Source organism: Octopus sinensis, linkage group LG1 (genome assembly GCF_006345805.1).
Source record: "Octopus sinensis linkage group LG1, ASM634580v1, whole genome shotgun sequence".
NCBI lineage: Eukaryota > Metazoa > Mollusca > Cephalopoda > Octopoda > Octopodidae > Octopus > Octopus sinensis.
In genome coordinates this window covers 206,537,346-206,556,343 of record NC_042997.1, presented here as the reverse complement: position 1 = coordinate 206,556,343, position 18,998 = coordinate 206,537,346, and the positions used below count along the sequence as shown (strand labels likewise).

Sequence of the window (18,998 nt, the reverse complement as noted above, 5' to 3'; positions counted from 1 at the left end):
CTAACACCAACCACTCAGCAGAGTGGACTCAGTACATTTTACGTGGAACTAGCACAACAAAGTTAGTTTTGGCATTATTTTTGCAGCTAGATGCCCTTCCAAATGCAAGCCATTTCACAGTGTGCAGTGGATGCTTTTTACATGGCACCAGTGCTGGCAGGGTCACCAAGATAATGAATTATGAGAGGGGCAAGAGGAGAGCTTGTGTCAGATGATAAAAGATTAGAGTGTGACAGAGAGGCAGAAACAGGGGTCTTGCCATAACAGAGAGGGCATTGGAGGAGGTGTGCACAAAGTGATAAATCTCTTCTGCACACTCTCATTCACTTCCCAACCATTCTTTCCTTCGTAAAGATCATCCCACTGCTTTCCTTTAACTGGGAAGGGCAGGCTGTGTTTCTTTGTCTGGTGCAAAAGAAGTTGTGTGGTGGACTAAGTTGAAAGGGCTTGAAGATTGAAATTTTCCTTTTCAGCCAAGCTCTCATCAATTTGTTCAAGTTTCACTTGGAAAGGAAAGTGAGGATAGAGAAGGAAGTACTGCATTCCAGTGATTTTGTTAAGAAGTGAGTGAATGTAGTGCAAATGACCTGAGTGAATCAGCCTACACTATGGCTACGATCCATCTGAAAATCATAGTCCCAGAGTATCGTTACTTTTCCATCCTCCTGCATAACTTTTTTTGGTACAACTCATACCAGTTCTTTGTTACTTCATATTGGTATTTATGGCATAAGGGCCAATGAAGATACTCACTCACTTTATCGTAACGGTGCTTGTATTCTTTTTGTGCAAGGCTCTCTCAGCCACTTCACCAAGTCAGTCACATTTTCCATACTCTTTCCACCGAGTCTGCATTTCTGAGTGTCAGAAGTTTTATAGATGTTATACTTAACTAAATTGGTAACAAGGCCTGGTCTTGTGCAGCAAGATCAGGTTTTCATTGGTGTACTTCAAATCACCTCGCTCAAGCCATACTCACGATGCTGTATAATCCTTAAAGTCTTGTGTATTCCTTTCAAACTGTCCATGCATTCTCATTTCAAGAAGGTCTTCTTTTCTCTTCTCCTCAGCTCTTTGGTTAAACTCTTCCTTGCCCATCATTTCAGCTGCATTTACCTCCATATCTTTTGCAGCATATTGCAGTAGGTCTTCATTACAATTCATCAAATACTCAGCAATCGTTCTCCTTTCACTCCTTATACAATAGTCTATACTAATTAGTCCTCTGCCACCATTCTTCGTTTTCATGTACAGTCTGTTTACATTTGCTTTAGGTTGTAGCGCCCCATGCAGTGTCCTCAGCTTTCTCGCCCTTCTATCCAGTGTTGATATTTCCTCCTTAGTCCATTTGAGGATGGACACACTATATCTGACCACCACAACTGCTCAGATATTCATTGTAGTAATCAAAATTTTGGCATTCAGATTGGATTTCAACACCATCTTCACCCTTTTTTGATACGCCTCACTGAGCTTGACTTTCATTTCTCTGTGTAGAATGTCATCCAGCTCCAAAGTCCCTAAATATCTATACCCATTACCACCATCGGGTTCACCCATGGTCTCTCCTAATGGTAACTGCAATCCTCTGCCGGCTGCTTTCTTCCCACTTTTCATATTAAGTACTGAGCATTTGGTAATCTCAAATACCATACCGATGTTTCTACCACACTTCTGGACTGTTTTGGTTAAGAAATCTATCTGTTTTTCAGATTTCCCAAACAATTTCAGGTCATCCATAAACAGAAGATGGTTCAATGATGGGCCTTTCTTCCCACATTGGTAACCCATCTTAACATTCCTAAGTGTCATTGTTATGGGAATGAGTGCAATTACAGAAAGTAACGCCTTGGAAGTTTCCCCTTTTAATATTAACTTCTCCAAGGAATACATTACTTGACTACAATTTGGTTTCCCACTCTTTCATGCTATGCATCAGAAAATTTGTGATGTTGTCAGCAACGCCAAACATCTGCAGGCATTCAACGATCCAAGAACGAGGCATCATATCATATGCCTTCTTAAAGTCAATCCAAGCCACAGACATGTTGTATGCTGTTTTTTACAATGCCTCAGAACTGTTTTATCGATGACCAGGTGATCCTTGGTACCCTGAGAACTCTTCTTACATCCTTTTTGTTCCCTTGGTAGTATTTCTTCCTGTGCTAGGAAAGTGTATGTCTTTGCCACACACATTCCAGTGAGTATCTTCCAGATTATGTTTAGGCATGCTAAGGGATGGTACTTTCCCTACAATATTCCCCTTTCTTCTCTCTTTTGTTACAAGTGTTCTCCTCCCAGTCACCATCCCCATACCTTTCGGGATATGCTCATTCAATTGGGCTGCTAGTCTTTCATTCACTGTGTGGCATCTCTTCAACCAGAAGCCATGAATCCCCTCTTTAAGTTATCATATTATTATTATTCATATAAACTCAACAGGTTAGACTGTTGGAAAAGAAAAGAATCCTCATTTTGGGCTACAACGAGTGGCCTTACATGCCAAGAACCCTCCTAAGTACAATAGTTCTCCCTAATAATACTATTTTGTGCAGCTGTACTAAACTGGGTTTATGCCTATTGTATCACTTTCCTCTTTATTTGCCTACCCTACATTGGGAATCTGCTTGTTTTTTTTCTATTTGAATTTTATTCAATTAGTTCTTAATGCTTGATCTTGAGCAGCTACTGACAAACTTTCTGTCTCCTTCTTGAGATTTCCTTTCTGCTAGCATAACCATTTTGCACTACTACTACGTGCTCCAGCTCTCTCTGAGAATCTACCATGCAAAGCCTTCTCCTGCCACTCAGACAATTTCTATTCTTTTTTCTGGTTTTAAACTTCGTTTTGATGTTTTGGTTTGCCTTTGTCATGCTGTGACTCGAGCAGCTCTTAGTAAATTTTCTTCCTTATTACCTACAGATGAGTGTATATCTACTCTAGCTAAATCCACACTGTCTACAACTGATATTAACCTCCTTCATTTCTAGTTAGGTACAATCTTGCTACTCCTGCCCTTGGGTGGAATCCTCCATTCATATTGAATTCCTTCCTACTTCTTCTGCTTAGCTTTACTAATTCAGTTTTTGTCCAATCTACAAAAGCTGCCGAGTATCTAAGTAAGGATACTGCCCAAGTATTTACAGCCTTCACTAGATTCAGACCAGTTAGCTTTGACTTCATTAACTTCCTCTCACCCTTCTGATGTACTCCTTTTCAATTTTCCTTTTCATTTCTATAGTTAGTTCCCTGTCAGATTCTAATACTCTTAGATACTTATAACACTCTCCTCCTTTCAATGATTTCAATGTCTGGCCAATTGGTAATTGGATGCCTTCACTGTTGACTGCCTGTCCCTTTTCACCATTACTAATATTGCACCCTTATCTATGCCAAATTCCATGCCTGTATCTTTGCTCAAGAATCTTACATTCTGTATTAAGGGATCTATCTCTTTTTCATTCTTACTAAAAAGCTTCTGATCATCCATGTAGAGCAAATGGTTAATTTTTCCCTTACTATTTCTGAACTCATATCTGGCCTCTTTCCTTCCTTAATACTTAACTGGGGAGGGATCAAACACAAGACAAAATATTAAAGGGGACAACGACTCCCTCTGGAAAATTCCTCTTTTGATATTAACTTTTCCTAAGAGTGTGTCACCTGAGCAGAGATCTACTTTCCATTCCTTCATGCTGAAGCTAATTAATTCTCTTTTGTTGTCTGCAATTACTGAATATACTCAAACATCCACTTAGCCATGAGTGTGGGATCATGTCATAGGCTTTCTTATAATCTATCCATGCTATTCTTAGATTTTTCTTTCTAGCTTTTACTTCGTTTAGAAATGCTTTGTCTCTATATAATGGATCATGTGTTCCTCTAGACTTCTTCCTGCAACCTTTTTGTTCTTCTGGCAATAAACTCTGGTTGTGAAGGTGCTTGTAAATGCTTTCTGAAAGCATTCCTGTTAACAGCTTCCGCACTAATGGTAAACAAGTGATTGGTCTATAATTGCTAGCTGTTTTACCCTTGCTCTTATCCTTCATAATGAGTATTGTCCTCCTTCTTGTCGTCCAATCTGGTATTATTCATCCATTAAGGCAATCCTCAAATTATTCCCTCAGCAGCCCATGAATTTCTTTAATTAGGACCCTTCGACTAAATCTGGTCCTGAGCCCTTCCAATTTGGCATTTTTCCTAACACTTTATTCAATGATTCACTAGTTAGTATTAGATTTGGCTGCCTCTCAGTCAAATCTAGTTTTTCCCTCACTTCTTTTAATCATACTGCATCTCGATTATGATTGACTGACTCATCCTAAATATTATTCCAGAACTTTCTCACTTCTTCTGCATTAGGTTTCTCATCTTCAGTACTTCCTTCTCCATTAATTATCTGGTTATAAAATTTCCTCAGATCTGTCTTAAATATTCTATTCTGTTGATACTGATCTATTCTTTTCTGATATCTGGAAAGCTTGCCTGCTACTGCTATGACACACGGTTTCAACTTTTCTATTACTGCCCCAAATCCTTTCTCTTTGACTAAGTACCTTTTCTCAAGGAAAGATTTGCATCTTGTGTTTCCTATCTTGTTCATTTTCCAGGCTTCTATTCTACTCAGATCTTGTCTTAAGGTCTTCACTTTATTTTGTAGTCTCCTTTTCCACATTTGCTCTTTTCTAGTCTTTCCCTGTGAGATATCTAATCTTCTGGTCACTACAACCCTTTCTGCATAGATCAGTAAATTTTTGTCTCCTATATATTTAGTATCCATCCTGCTGATAACAGAGTCTACTTTCCTAGTCATTTCTAGCAGCTTCTGTCTGTTGGTGCCTTTTAATATTGCTAATCTTTTTCTTACTTCTTCACTCATTACTTCCTGTAACTTATCTAAAACCTTCTGATCTTTCTCACTTAAATCACTTAAGTCAATGGTGCCAGTTGTCTCTTCCTTATTGGTAGAACTATTGTTATTTTTCCCTTTAGGTTCTTCTTTGCTTTGAGATGTATCTCTTATCTTGTTGTTTCTACTTCCCGTTGCCTGATCTTGTGTTCTTTTGTTGGGTATCGGCTTTCTATGACACATGTTTTTGTTCATATTGTTCTGTATTTACAGTATGACTTTATTCTTGTATGTTTTTCCATTTCCTAGCATTTATCATTATCTGTCTGCCTTTCTTTTTCTTTTTTCTTTGTTGGCTTAGTTATGGGTTCCTTCTTTGCAGCATTTACCTTTTTTCACTGAACCCTGCCGATAGTTGATGTGTTGATGTTTCTTTTACAGTTATAATTATTTTTGATGTATCTGTGAGAAACTAAGAAGAAATAGGAATGTGCATATACATATAGAGGTCTTGTCTATATATATATATATATATATATATATATATATATGAATGTATAATGTAATTAAAATCTTAAATTTTACTCACAGGTTTGCAGTTTTATGCACATGCTGTAGCAGTGTTTTTGGGGGGAGCTATACTTTTGTATATATATATATGCTCCATATAAGCAAAATCTGTCTGTTTCCTGTTATGGTCCCATTATGACCTAGTTTTCTTTCATTGATTTTATGCATTTTTAATTCCTCCTTCATGATGGTTTCAGTTTTAAGGAATCTTCCTGGTAGCTTGCTGTCACACATCCATGCTGTTTGCTATTCACTGCGGTCTGTTTCCATTTTATTGTTATTATTATTATCTCTTTATCACAGGCTTTGTTGGAACTCCTAGAGTCTTGCATACATAGCAGGCTTACTACCTGCGACCTACGGTACCATGCTATCCATTCTTTTCCTGATTATCCTGGCCATGCCACGGAGGCAAACCTTTTGTAAACATTTCTACTGGGCACTCTATTCCAATTTCCTTTATATTTTCCTTGATGCCTTCCAAAAACGCCCCCAAGGACCCAATAACAATTGGTACTACCTTCACTTCCATCATTCCCATAGCCATGCTCTGATGATTATATATATCTACCTTTTTTTACCTTCGTCCTTGATTATTCATAGGTCAAAGGGACATGCAACATTAACTATGTAGCACATGTGGTGCATCATGTCCACCACCACTGGGCCCAGTCCTTTTTTTATGCTTTAGTACCTGATCTATTTGGATTGAGAGGTCCCAGAAGATTTTACAAGTCTTCAACTCCCCCACTCTCTGAAGCTTATACTCATCCCAAGTCTTGCTTCTCTCTAACCCCCACTTTTCATACAGTTTCCAATGTGGCACTTTCATTAATTATCATGTTGCCGCAATTTGTAGTGGCACAATTTGGGCAAGTCTAGGGCATTCATTCATGATGTGCATAATGGTTTTGACCACTCTGTTACAGATGCGGCACAGCAAAGACACTTGCTCATTCCTAAGGTTCACCCTTTAATTCATGGCCAAAGTTTGGCCTTGCACTGCCAGTATGGTGCTGCTCTCGGCCTCTTTTTTTCAGTGTTCCTTTCTTCAGTCAATCCCATTTAGGTTTTCCTGCAACTTCTGTTGTGGTTACATGCAAATCATTATGTGGTCCCTTCTTCACGTCCCTTTTGTACTTCTTTCATTGTTTTCCCTTTTTTCTCTCTGCTCTCAATACTCCCTCATTCCTAGCTGCCACTAGCAAGGTTTCCTTACTTTCGGCTAGGTATCTCGTCCCTTTTCCTCTCTTTGCTCTCATCGTGTCTAGGTGATCTGTGTCTGCACATGGATGATGGCTTCCATGCATCATCGTTATGAGCTTTCTTGCCTTCCTCTCCAACTCCTACTCTCTCCACTTCAGAATTCCAGCATATTGCCAAGTTTATTGCCAGAGTTATGTTTCTAGCATTTAGCTTTGAAACCAATATTTTTCTCACTTACCACATGCTGCCACAGCTAAGACCACAGCCAGACATATTGAATTAGGGAAAATAAATTGTGCCTCTATGAAAGGCACTAACACCTCTGTGAACATGGCTTGGCCAATCAGATCAGCTGATGTATAACCAAGGGCAATGGAATCTTCCCATCAAATAGTCTGGTCAAATGGTTTTCAGAAACCATGTTGGGCATTATTAAAACTGCATTTTTAAACAGAATGAGCTCTGATACTACACAGATGTTCTCACTTTTATTTTCTGCTTAGAACAACCTAAAGTGCTTCTCAAAGCTGTGTCAGTCAGTTTTGTGAGAAAACATTTTCATTTTTTTTTCTGTTTAAATATTTTCCCAGTAATTATGAACTGTCTTTGTATTAATATTGAGCAGATTATACAGTGAAAACTTGTGTTTATTTCCGTTCAGTATCATTTGAATGTTACTTCAGCAAATAGAAGAACATGTGGAAATATGTGGACGTGACTAAAAGGTCCATACAGAACCATATATAACAATCCCAAGACCTCCTTTAAGGTCTATGAGAGAAAAATGCCACCTACATGGCTACGCATGTTATGATTGCCGAAGGAAAGTAACCTTTACTTCAATGGTAGCAGAAGGTGAAGTCTGTGCCTTGCCAAAAAGAGAACTTATATTTAAGAACTCTCACCACCCAGATGCTTAATTAAAACCCAAATTCCACTTTGCTGGCAGTTACTCCTCACTCAGAGATTTTGGACAAGTGGCATGACCAATGATGGAATCCTCCTCTCTAATTGTCTCTTGCAATTAGAGATGTGGCACTTGCTGTCAGAAACCATTGCCCTACTTCTCTGATGAGCACAGTGTTAGATGATATCCTGTGCAAAACTCATTTGTAAGAATGGCTGAAATGGATTTATAATACTGTATAGTTTTGATGGTAAATTACCTACTCTATTAACAAATGTACGAATGCCTGTTTTCCTAGTTGAGGGTGTCTTACACTTATTTCTATATCATCATCATCATTATTTAATGTCCATCAGTTTGACAAGATCTGGTAATCTCTAGATCTGTGTTAGGTTCCACACTCAGCTGGCTGGCTGAGTGCAGCTGGCTAGCTGAGTGCAGCTGGCTGAGTGTGGATGGCTGGCTGCCCTTCAAAATGCCTATCATTTTACAGTGTGGAGTGAAAGCTGCTTTTCTCATGGCACCAGCACTGGTGAGGTCACTAAGTATCTTGCAAAACAAAGCAAAGAATGGAAAAGGATAAAAACCCCCGATGGAATTGTTGCCAGGGGGTAGAAAGTCTAAAGTTTGCCAAAGGGTCAAGCACAGTTGTCTGGATATAGAGGAGATTCATGGCCTCCTTATATTTATGCAAGGGTGCATGACAGTATCTAGAAGGGAGAAAGATGGTGGTAATAGGGTGCAAGAGCATAGTCCCAAGTTACAAGAAGGGGAGTAGAAGGGAGACTGTGGATGAGGAAAGAAGGAATGGGAGGGTAATGGCATCAGAGTGTGAGATGAGAATGGCAGAGGTTAGAGATGGGGCTTGAGGTGGTTGTAGGAAGTGAGGAACAATGGTTTGAGGTGGAGTTGAGAGACTGATGGGGCTCGGAAAGGAGGAGGTGACAAGAAGCAGCATAGGAAGGGTGGAGAGCAGCAGAACCATCAATCTGTTGATAGATGAGGAGGAAGGGAGATGATGACCAGGATCTGACAGCAGAGGGAAAGCAAAGATGATGAACTGTGAAAGAGATGGGAGTCAGAGATACATGGGGGTGGCTGTAGTGAGTGGGGCCAGAAAACTGGAGGGAGTTTTAGCAATGGCTGTGAGAGGGTGTTGAGAATGATTGCAGATAGGATAAGTGTTCAACAGGAAACCTGGCAGAGTAAGGTGTAGCTAAGAGGGGGGGTGGGAAAGATTAGGGAAGGGACAGAAAGGGATGATCGATGGAAGGTTGTATGGACAGAGATGATGATGCAAGTGAGGCGACTGGTATTAACGAAAGGGTATGGTCGGTATTGAATGCTCTCAAATGGTTACAGCAGTAAAGTAGGACCATAGTTAGAAGAGTATAATAGAGGGATGGGTGTTAGGAAGATGAGATGTGGTGAAGGGGATGCTTCACAGGGACAGATGTGGGTGTAGGGCCCAGCATGGACAGTTTTTGGACATGACTTTTGCTGTGACAAATGTGTCTTTATATATCATTTTGTTCAACTTGGACCTGGATGGAATATGGACATTATATCATCATGGGGGGGGGGTAATGATGATGTTGGTATATATATATATGTGTGTGTGTGTGTGTATACCTATACACACACATACACACACTGATATTTGTTTATTTTCAGAAACCACAACATCAAAACAGGAATCATCCTCCGTGGCACCCAGAACTAATGTGGCATTGACAAAGAATCGTGGCATCAAAATACAACTAATGATTGATTCAATTTCTAATGCATCTGTGAGTAAATAGATTCACTTAACATATTTATATTTAATTGTTATTTCATTTCCAAATGAGGAATCATTACAGTTAATTAAAACATTTTCTCAATCTAACTCAAACATTTTATTTCCTTCACATCTGATATCTTGAGTATATCTTTTGCTAACTTTAACAACCTCAAACTTACTACAGCCATTCTGTAGAGCCTTTCTTACAACAATATCAACTGCAACAATGTATCTCTCTTCTCTCCATGGACTGTTCCTTAGTTGTTTACCATTAATTACTTTTGTAGGTTGATGTCATCGTTAACAGCACCAATGAACGGCTCCAGCTTAACAAGGGTTCTATTTCCAATTCTATTCTCAATGCTGCTGGTTCACAGATACAATATGAATGTAACCAGAGATATCCTCAAGGTATTTCTACATCTAAAATAGCCATCACTAAAGGATATAACCTCAAATGTAAGAATGTATTTCATCTGGTATTACCTCTCTGGGATGAAAATTCCTCTGATTTAGTAAGTATCAATCATATGATATTGATTTATTGAAACAGTTAATGTTTGAAGAGAACCTTATGCATGTTGTGTGAGAATCATAAAGCAAATGTCAGCATCCTGTTTAATATTTGTTCTTCCAAGTTATCATTGGAAGGAAGCAGAAGATATCGATGAACAGGACACTTTTATATATAAATAGAAGGAAAAAAGCCTCATGGCCTAACAACAGTTATGTGACTGATAAATAAGACTATATTAAAACATATTTCTCTGTTTTACTCTCTGTATTGGTGAGTTTTTCTCTGTCATGGCACGAGCACTAGAGAGGTTGTCATGTCCTCAACAACACTAAAGACTCCTCTTGGGTCTGCATTGTCTCTCTTCATTCACCAACCATTTTACACGGTGGATTGGGTCTGATTTATTGTAGCAGCATCATGAGTGAGGTTGCCTTGTCCCTTGCAGGACTAAAGAGTGATAGGAATGACAGTTGTGTTTAGAAGTGGTAGGAGTGAGAGGAGTTGTGAGAGGAGGATATATTTATTACAACTTAATGCTTTCTTCCTGTAATAAGAAAATAATTTAATAAAATGTTCATTATCAATTACTAAACAATTATTTTTTTTAGATTCTGGCAAACTTGACTCAAATAATAACCATTTGTCTATACACTGCTGAGAGAATGGGAGCAAAATGCTTGGCATTTCCTATATTAGGGGCTGGGATATTGAAGTACCCCATTGAGAACCTACCAAGAACTATGTACGAAGCCGTGAAAAACTACTCAAATCAAAATTCAAGCCAGATCAAAGATGTTTACTTCGTGGTTTATCCTCAAGACACGGAAATTATGAAGGTTGGTTGATGTATTTGTTGTTTGTTGTTTTATGTTGATATTCTTGGAATTTACCAAAAAAATATTCTACAAGAAACAAAGGAAATAGAAATGATCCTCATTTACAGTCCTTGTTCCATTTTGGAATGGGTGCAACATTTTGACTGGCTCCAATGAGCCACAAGGGTTTATTGAACCCCAGTGTCTGCTTTGGCATGGTTTCTATGGCTGGATGCCATTCCTAGTGCCAACCACTTCACAGCATGTCCTGGGTACCTTTCTTCATGCTACCTTTAATGCTGTTCATTATATTTTGTTGTGCTTTATCCTTTCATTATACCATTTCCCATCACCAAATTCTTGCTTCTGAAATATTCCATTGTAACATTTGACGCTAAGAATGTTTTGCTTGTTGTTGTTGTTGTTGTATTTATTGTTGGACCCTGAGTCAGTTCCGATTCTGCAGACTGAATGTCATAGATGCTTGTATGTCTTTCTTCTCTTCTTTCTTTCCATTCCTCCTCCTCCCTCCTCCCCCTCCTCTTCCTAGCTGCCACAGCCAAGATCCATTTCACAAATGCCAAACCAATTACCTCTGTCCCTCTTCCCCCTTTCTCTCTGTTTCTTGTTCTGGGACTCTTGCAATAACATCAGTTGTAATTAGGTGGAACTTTCTCCCTATCCAAGTATGGAAATCTCCAAAATCTAACATCTGATATGGTCAACGGTTCAGCAAAATAGCTTTGGTCAGCAAACTCTATACTTTATTGAGCATCAAAAGCCAGGACGGATGGAATATGTCCACAAATTTCCTCTTTGGTTCAGTGCCCTTTAAAAAGCCTGGTGCATTTACCATCAAGCCTTGTCCACTTTGAAATATTTAATTTCCAGATGTTCTGAAGAATGTTTCAAGTAATCCAAGTTGTTTCCATTGTGCATGAAGAAGTCCCAAATAAAGACCCAAATTACCTGAGAGACCCCATTCTCTGGCTAAGACTTCCCACATTTATTCACAAAACACTATAAAGCAGCAAGGTATGATGTGAGAGAGATTTGGCTGTTAATTTTAGCAGATCAAGTGACCACTTTAAGACCTCTTTCTTTGGTTCTTCTTGCGACTGTTCTTCATTCCCATGCAGTCAGTTATTAGTGTGGGGTAATATTTATCCCCGTTTAAATAAGAATGTTCCATTAGAACCAACTTTACTATGGTAATTGCCATGAGAAAGACCCTCACATAGGCTTTTTGGAATGCCCTCTTCTTCATATCAGTAACAAAAAGATAAATCTTCAGCACCAAGGTCACCGAATCACATGATTTCCACCTTGTTTGAACTTATCGATGATGAACACTTGACCGCTAGAGACCGCAGTAATACAGGTCCCCTCCACGTTATATAGATTGACACTCCCTAGTGATCATGTGTCCATCATTGACAAGGTCCAAACAAGGTGGATATTATGTGATCTTGTTGTCCCAGTGCTGGAAGTAGCAGGGAATTATCTCCCCACTAGTGATATTAACAAGAATACATCTTGCACCAAAAATCCAATGTTACGGTTTAGCTCATGGCGTCTACCACAGTAAAGTTTGTACTAAAAGGACACCCATCTAAGCAAATTCTCTCCCTAATGAGATGGGTTATGACCCTCTCTGTGACCTTCATCACCTAATCCAACAGTTTAATACCCCTGTAGTTATTTCTATCTAGAGCATCACCCTTACCCTTGTAGCAGTTGACTATGGTGCTGCTACGCCAGTCATTGGGTATGACTCCATTATGAACTACCTGGTTTACATTGCGGGTGAGTAGGCCATAGCCCACATAGCCAGCTGTTTTAAGCCTTTCAGCAGTGATTCCTGATGGGCCGGGGGCTTAACCTGGTTTCATATCCTTAATTGCCTTAACTACAAGGGAGCTGTCTATTCAGGTAGCTGGTCCCTCTACTGGGTCAACATTTGGCAGGCTCTCCTCCTCCCGTTCATTCTCCTCATTCAGCAGTCTTTCATAATGACTTCTCCAAGCCTCTTTCTTTTCACCAACAGTAAAAGCAAGTGCCCCATCATCCATGCGGACACATTTCTCTCCTGTAACATCACTATTTTCTCTCACACACTGTCTGGCAATCCAAAATACCTCAGCTCTTTGGTCCTCACGTCGCTGGACATTAGCAAACTTCTTCTTTTCTGCTACATCTTTGGCTATGTATACCTGCCGCCCAGCCTCCCTTTTGGCTACCTGGTACAGTTCCCTGCTACCCCCATCCCTCCAGGCCCGTCTCTTTGCACTAATGGCTTTGTCTACTGCACTATTCCACCACCACGTAACTCTAGGTCTGGAAGGGACTTTGCACCATCCACAGACTTGGTCTGTGGCACTCACACGTGTGTGTGTATATATATATATATATATATATACATGTGCATGCATATATTATTTTAGTGCTAACTTCATTTCACTACATTCCAAACATCCTGGCTCCCCACTTTATATAGAAATCGCCCATAGATATTTCCCTACACCACTGCTAGATCACTCTTTTGCCTATCAACTTCAAAGTTCTCCTCTGGAAGATGGTATGATTTTAATATATTGAGCCTCATGGCCTCTTCTCAAGGTATGTTCTTTTCTATTTTCTCTTCCCTTCATTTATTTTATTTTACGCATTTGTATTCACTCTGATGAAGCTCCAGATCAAATGTCCTATGAAGATGATGAATATTAGTTTTGTAATTCTTTCATTAGCACTGACTGGCATTGGAAGCAGAAACAGCCGTAAGAATTGTTTTGTCATGTTTTGTATTGAAAAGTAATCTATAGATGTGATCCAATTTGTTTCTTTGTTGATCAAAAGTGTTCTTCATTTTCTGATTATTTAAATTTCATTGCCTCACAGAGGCAATGACAGGAGACCGTGACCTTTGGAGATATGCTGTGATCGAGAAGACCCTGCGACTAAAGTGAGATCGCAACCACACATGTCCAGCCCTGTTAAGAATACTCCTGATGTGCCAAGCGATATGATATGCTTGAGAAGACTTGTTGAGTCAAGTAAAACCAATATCGTAGCTGGGACCGTTGCCTTCTGACAGACTCCTGTGCCAATGGCATGTGAGGAGCACCATCCAAACATGGTCCATGCCAGGACTATGCAAATATAGCCTTGGTGTCAACTGCAAAACGAGAAATGTGGTTTACCGAATGAAGTGCATGAATGGTGATTATAAAAACCAGAAGACTACATACATAGGTGAAATAGTGAGAAGTTTGGCCAAGCATATAAATAAACAATGGAGAGGATACAAGGATTAGAGGCAGGCCTCAATACTCTACCAGCATGCCAAAGGACAACATGGTGGTGTGCGGAACCGAATTAGCATAGAAATCTTGTCTAGATACCCAGACAATGCATTGCTACAACAGATACAATATTTTTTCATGTGCCACCTACACAAGTGTCAGCAAGGCGACGCAGGTAATGATCATGCTCGAATAGTGATTTTACGTGCCACTGGCACGGAGTCCAACTTGTTGCTCTGGCAACAATCACGCTCGTATGGTGCTCTTAGCGCTCCACTAGCATAGGATGTCAGTCATCGAATTTGATTCTGATTTCACTTGCCTCAACTGGTCTTCGCAAGCAGAGTTTAGTGTCCAATGAAGAAAAGGTACGCATAAGTGAGCTGGTTACACCCCTGGCATAGGCCACGAGGTTATGGTCTCACTTAAGCTTGCTGAGTCTTCTCAAGCACAGCATATTTCCAAAGGTCCAGTCACTAGTCATTGCCTTGGTGAGGCCCAATGTTTAAAGGTCATGCTTCACCACTTCATCCCAGGTCTTCATAGGTCTACCTCTTCCACAGGTTCCCTCAACCGCTAGGGTGTGGCACTTTTTCACACAGCTATCCACATCTATTCTCGCCACATGACCATACCAGCACAGTCGTCTCTCTTGCACACTACATCTGATGCTTCTTAGGTCCAACTTATCTTTCAAGGTACCAACACTCTGTCGAGCATGCACACTGACATTACACATCCATCGGGCATAGTGGCTTCATTCCTTGTGAGCTTACGCATGTCCTCAGCAGTATATATACATATACAAACGTTATGTAAATACATAGTGAGACTAATAGAACTGAAATTAATATATATATACAGATAGTGAAAGTAATTGAAATTGAAGCCATATAATCGTGAAACTATTATATCACATTACAATAGAGATATTATTGTTTCACTTTTGACACAATACCAAAACAGTGTAAGAGATAAGAGATTTCTCTGGGCTTGCATTAGGCAAGAAGTTGAAACATTTTTGGCCCATAACACTGCATAGACCCTAAGTAAGGCATGTGTAAAATTTGAATGATATTTGTTGAATTGGTTGGGTAGTTCTCGAGTTTTAGTGATGCACACAGATACACACGCACATTTTCAGTTTTATTTATATTGATAAATAGAAATGTAAATTTAAAACAATATTCATGATAGAAGCAATGAATAAAAGCATTGCATTGAAATTAACAGAAGTTAATTAGGAAATTAATTATGTTTTTGATTGAGTGATGATAAATTAATTGTTTACTTCTAACAGAAATTTGAAGAATATTTCCAAGGAAACACAACAGGTAGTTCAGCTGCATCATCAGGTAAATACTTTCTTTTTATTTATCTTCAATTTTATTTAGGAAAAAACTAGTGTCTCTTTTCGTGGTTGTTGTTGTTCAGGAGGTGAGCTGGCAGAATCATTAGCATGTTGGGCAAAATGCTTAGTGGCATTTTGTCTGTCTTAACATTCTGAGTTCAAATTCCACCTTTCAGGGACAATGAAATAAGTACCAGTTACACACTGGGGTCAGTGTAATCCAGAATCCCTTCCTCCAAAACTTCAGGCCTTGTGCCTTTAATAACAAAGAGTATTATTTTTATTATTATTGAGTGAGAGAGCAATGCATGCCATCAAAGTGACAGTGGGGTACAAATATACAAAGTCCAGTATACCCATTATGTCTACCCATCTGATAAGGGTACACCAGGCCCATACATCACAACCATGTGTGTGACATTATGATCTCATAACAAGATAAAAAGTGTATGACCTTGCAGGTGGGGCTCAGACTTTCTTGTCATATCGAAGAGCCCATCCCGCTCAAAAGATTCCTGAATAAGGGGTGTTTAAAGATGATGAATGAAACACCCATGTTTCCAAAGGTGAATTATTCAAACCCCAAAGAATCCCCCTCAACACATGGCTATGATGCTCCCCCACTACTTCTGCTCATGATCAGAGATGCACATATTGTCAGCCCCTAAGGGACATGCTCAACTGGTTACGGTCAAACAACTGACAAGCAAATCTGTGGTATTGAGCAGAATATTTGCTGTAACCCATCTTTTATACCAAGGCAAAACAATGTACATGATAACACTTCCAATCAGTTAAGATCAAAAGCCATGAGAGCCACTGCCTGTTACTGCATCAGAGCATTTATTATTATTATTATTATTTTTATCATCATCATCATCATCATCATCATTATTATTAGAATTGTTGGTATACTGGATGAAATTCTTAGAAGTATTTCACCTGTTGCTGTCTTGAGTTCAAATTCTGAAGAGGTCGACTTTGCTTTTATCCTTTTGGGGATCCATAAATTAAGTCCCAGTGAAATGATGGAGTCGATGTAACTGACAAAATCCCCATCCTATAAATTTCTTGCCTTGCGTCTTCAAGTCGTGGTTGAAGGCAGATAGCCAAGGTCTTGTGGCCCTCTTCCCACAACAAAATGGAGCTTGAGGAACAGCAGCTATGCTACCACCATCACCACAAGAAGGCCAAAAGCTGCAACAACAATCAATGCAGCAACAACCATTAAAGCAACATCTTCAACAGCAGAGTCCCACCACAACAATGGCACCATCAGCTGTAGCATGGAAAATAAGCAACACCAGATTATCCCATGCCTACAGACGGGCAACACAGATACGCCATGTATTTCCAACACTGGTGCTACAGAAGCCTTATCATGTAATGAGAAGGAACTGAATCTGCCAAGAAGGACTTGTGTTGGAGAAATGCAGAAAAATAGTTCCAAAAAAGGTTGTCCCAAGCTGAAAGTGAAAAGCCAGGATGAGGAATTTTCACCTAATCCATCAGCTACACTAGCAACACCAACACTGACACACTCACCCAAATCCCAACAGCTAAAGCAATGCACACTCATTCAACTGCGGGTGCAGACTTCAGTGGTAGTTGCAAATATTGGAACTGTACACCTATAAAAAACACCAAAACAGAAAGAAATGCACAAAGAGAAACAACAATTGCAAGAACAACTTGTACAACTGACTACAGGAGCCAGACGCCTCATCATCTTCACAGTCGTTTGCAAGAGAAACAGTGAGCTGATGCAGGAAGTAGTGAATAACACAGGAAGTCATACAAAAGGAATAGGGTTTGGGGAACATCTGTTGAAAAGTCCCCACGACAGGCAGATTAAAAGAACTGACACAAACACTTATTTAGAACTAGATATATCCATGGGAGATTGGGCCCTTTAGGCTAAAGTCCATCAAAAGGACTTTGGGAAGGCCTTTCATTAATAATTCTTCTCAAGATGCCGCTGAATCAGCTGACCTTCTCAAAATCCAAGGTAAGTGATCTTGTTCCGTTTTGTTTCTCTGATAAATATGGTCGTTTTCAGAGTAGGGTGTGTGAATGTATGTGGCCTGAGGTCAGCTTTGAAGCACAATCACTTTCTAAATGACTTCAGGTCACTTGATTTAGGTGTGACTGCATTTAGCAAGACAAGGATTTCTAAGGAGCAAGCATTAGCACCCATTTTTGAGGACTATGAAATATGCTTATCTTGTGGTCTGTCAGGAGCACGCAGCGGGGTAGCAGTGCTATTCTGAAAATCCTTAGACCTCAAAGTAAAAGCAATCTCCTTGGACCTGAGTGGCAGGCTGGTGGTTCTTGATGTGAATGGTAGTGAAGGTGGCATCCTTAGACTGGTGGTCATCGATGCTCTGGCAGGGGTTGGAAGGCAAGAATTCTACAAGTGCCAAGAAATATTACTTTGAATATCTCACAGTTTAGTACTATTAAGGAACTGGAATGGGATTTTGGATGCAGAAAACGTTTGTGTGAGGCTAGTACACAGAAGAAGTGCTGGGGCCCTATAACCTACTCAGAAACTTTCATTTATCTTAAAAGTACTGACTGGATTTCCCTGATGTACATTGAGCAACCACAATGGATCATCCATTTCATATCTAGATAGAGCTACTGTTGCAGAAGTTGGAACAGCTAAGGGACGTCCCTTTCTAACTGGGGCCAGGAGGGATAGTGTCAGCATATAGGGACAAATCGAGGGCTTTTTGGTTGGGCTCCTGGACATGTAAGAGGATGCCATTGGTTAAACTGCACAGGATCTAGTTTGGTCATGACCTGCAGGTTGATAAGAATGGGGTGATGTGGCAACCAGGGTGGTCAGTCTTACCCAGAAATGAGTTGAGAGGAAGCTGTCCCTGAAAGGTCGGGCAGAGGTGGCAAGTGTCTACATTGTATCTATTATCATTTATCACCTGACCACCGTACCTTGTCTTGGTTACTCTTCACCAGGCTGCAGCATTTCTTCTTTAAATTCTTGTGGAAGGGTTTGGCAGTCAGTCTGTTGCCAGCATCCTCTGAGTGGTGGATTAGGTATGGCATGGTTACTAATGTGCAGACACACTCTTGGGTTATGCCACCTGCAGTGATTTCAGGATTTGTCTAGTGGAGGCATCTGAAAGCATTCAAGACAAGCTCTTTCCTCTTCACTCTTGCCACAAATGTCAGAAAGTTCATTGAAAGGTGTGTGAATGTGGCAAGGGTGACCCATGTGGACGGGTCTACTATGCACCTGTAGACAGGGGAGAGAGAAGCAGAGAGTTGTGATTACCTGAGGAGCCATGTGTGTGGGGTTTCCTTGGCAACTGCTGTTTGGATTTCCCCCATATTGGGGAATTTAATTGTTTGTTTTCTTTTGTTAATTGTTTTTGTTTATTTACTGTTTACACACATCGTCTAAACACCACTGTCCATTGTTTGTTTTATGTAATGTCCTTTTGTGTGGACCCTTGGGGAAAATAACGAAAGTATTATTAATATTATTATCTTAACTGATTATTATTATGATTTTGGAGCAGCCTCCTGGATTCCCAGACCTCCAGTCAAACTGTCCAACCCATGCCAACATAGAAAACGGACATTAAATGATGATGATGATGATGATGATGATGATGATCATCATCATCATCATCATCATCATCATCATCATCATCATCATCTCATCATCAAC

General features: G+C 39.9%; 1 protein-coding gene across 1 annotated transcript in view; it reads left to right on the top strand.

Annotated features, from left to right (window-relative positions):
• Positions 1-18,998, top strand: part of LOC115210476 (protein mono-ADP-ribosyltransferase PARP14-like) — a 195,736-nt gene that overhangs the window by 169,628 nt on the left and 7,110 nt on the right. Inside the window, exons 10-13 of the mRNA XM_036508664.1 lie at positions 9,208-9,323; positions 9,604-9,831; positions 10,442-10,669; positions 15,251-15,305. Coding sequence (XP_036364557.1) covers positions 9,208-9,323; positions 9,604-9,831; positions 10,442-10,669; positions 15,251-15,305 — 627 coding nt within the window. The remainder of the gene's footprint in view (positions 1-9,207; positions 9,324-9,603; positions 9,832-10,441; positions 10,670-15,250; positions 15,306-18,998) is intronic.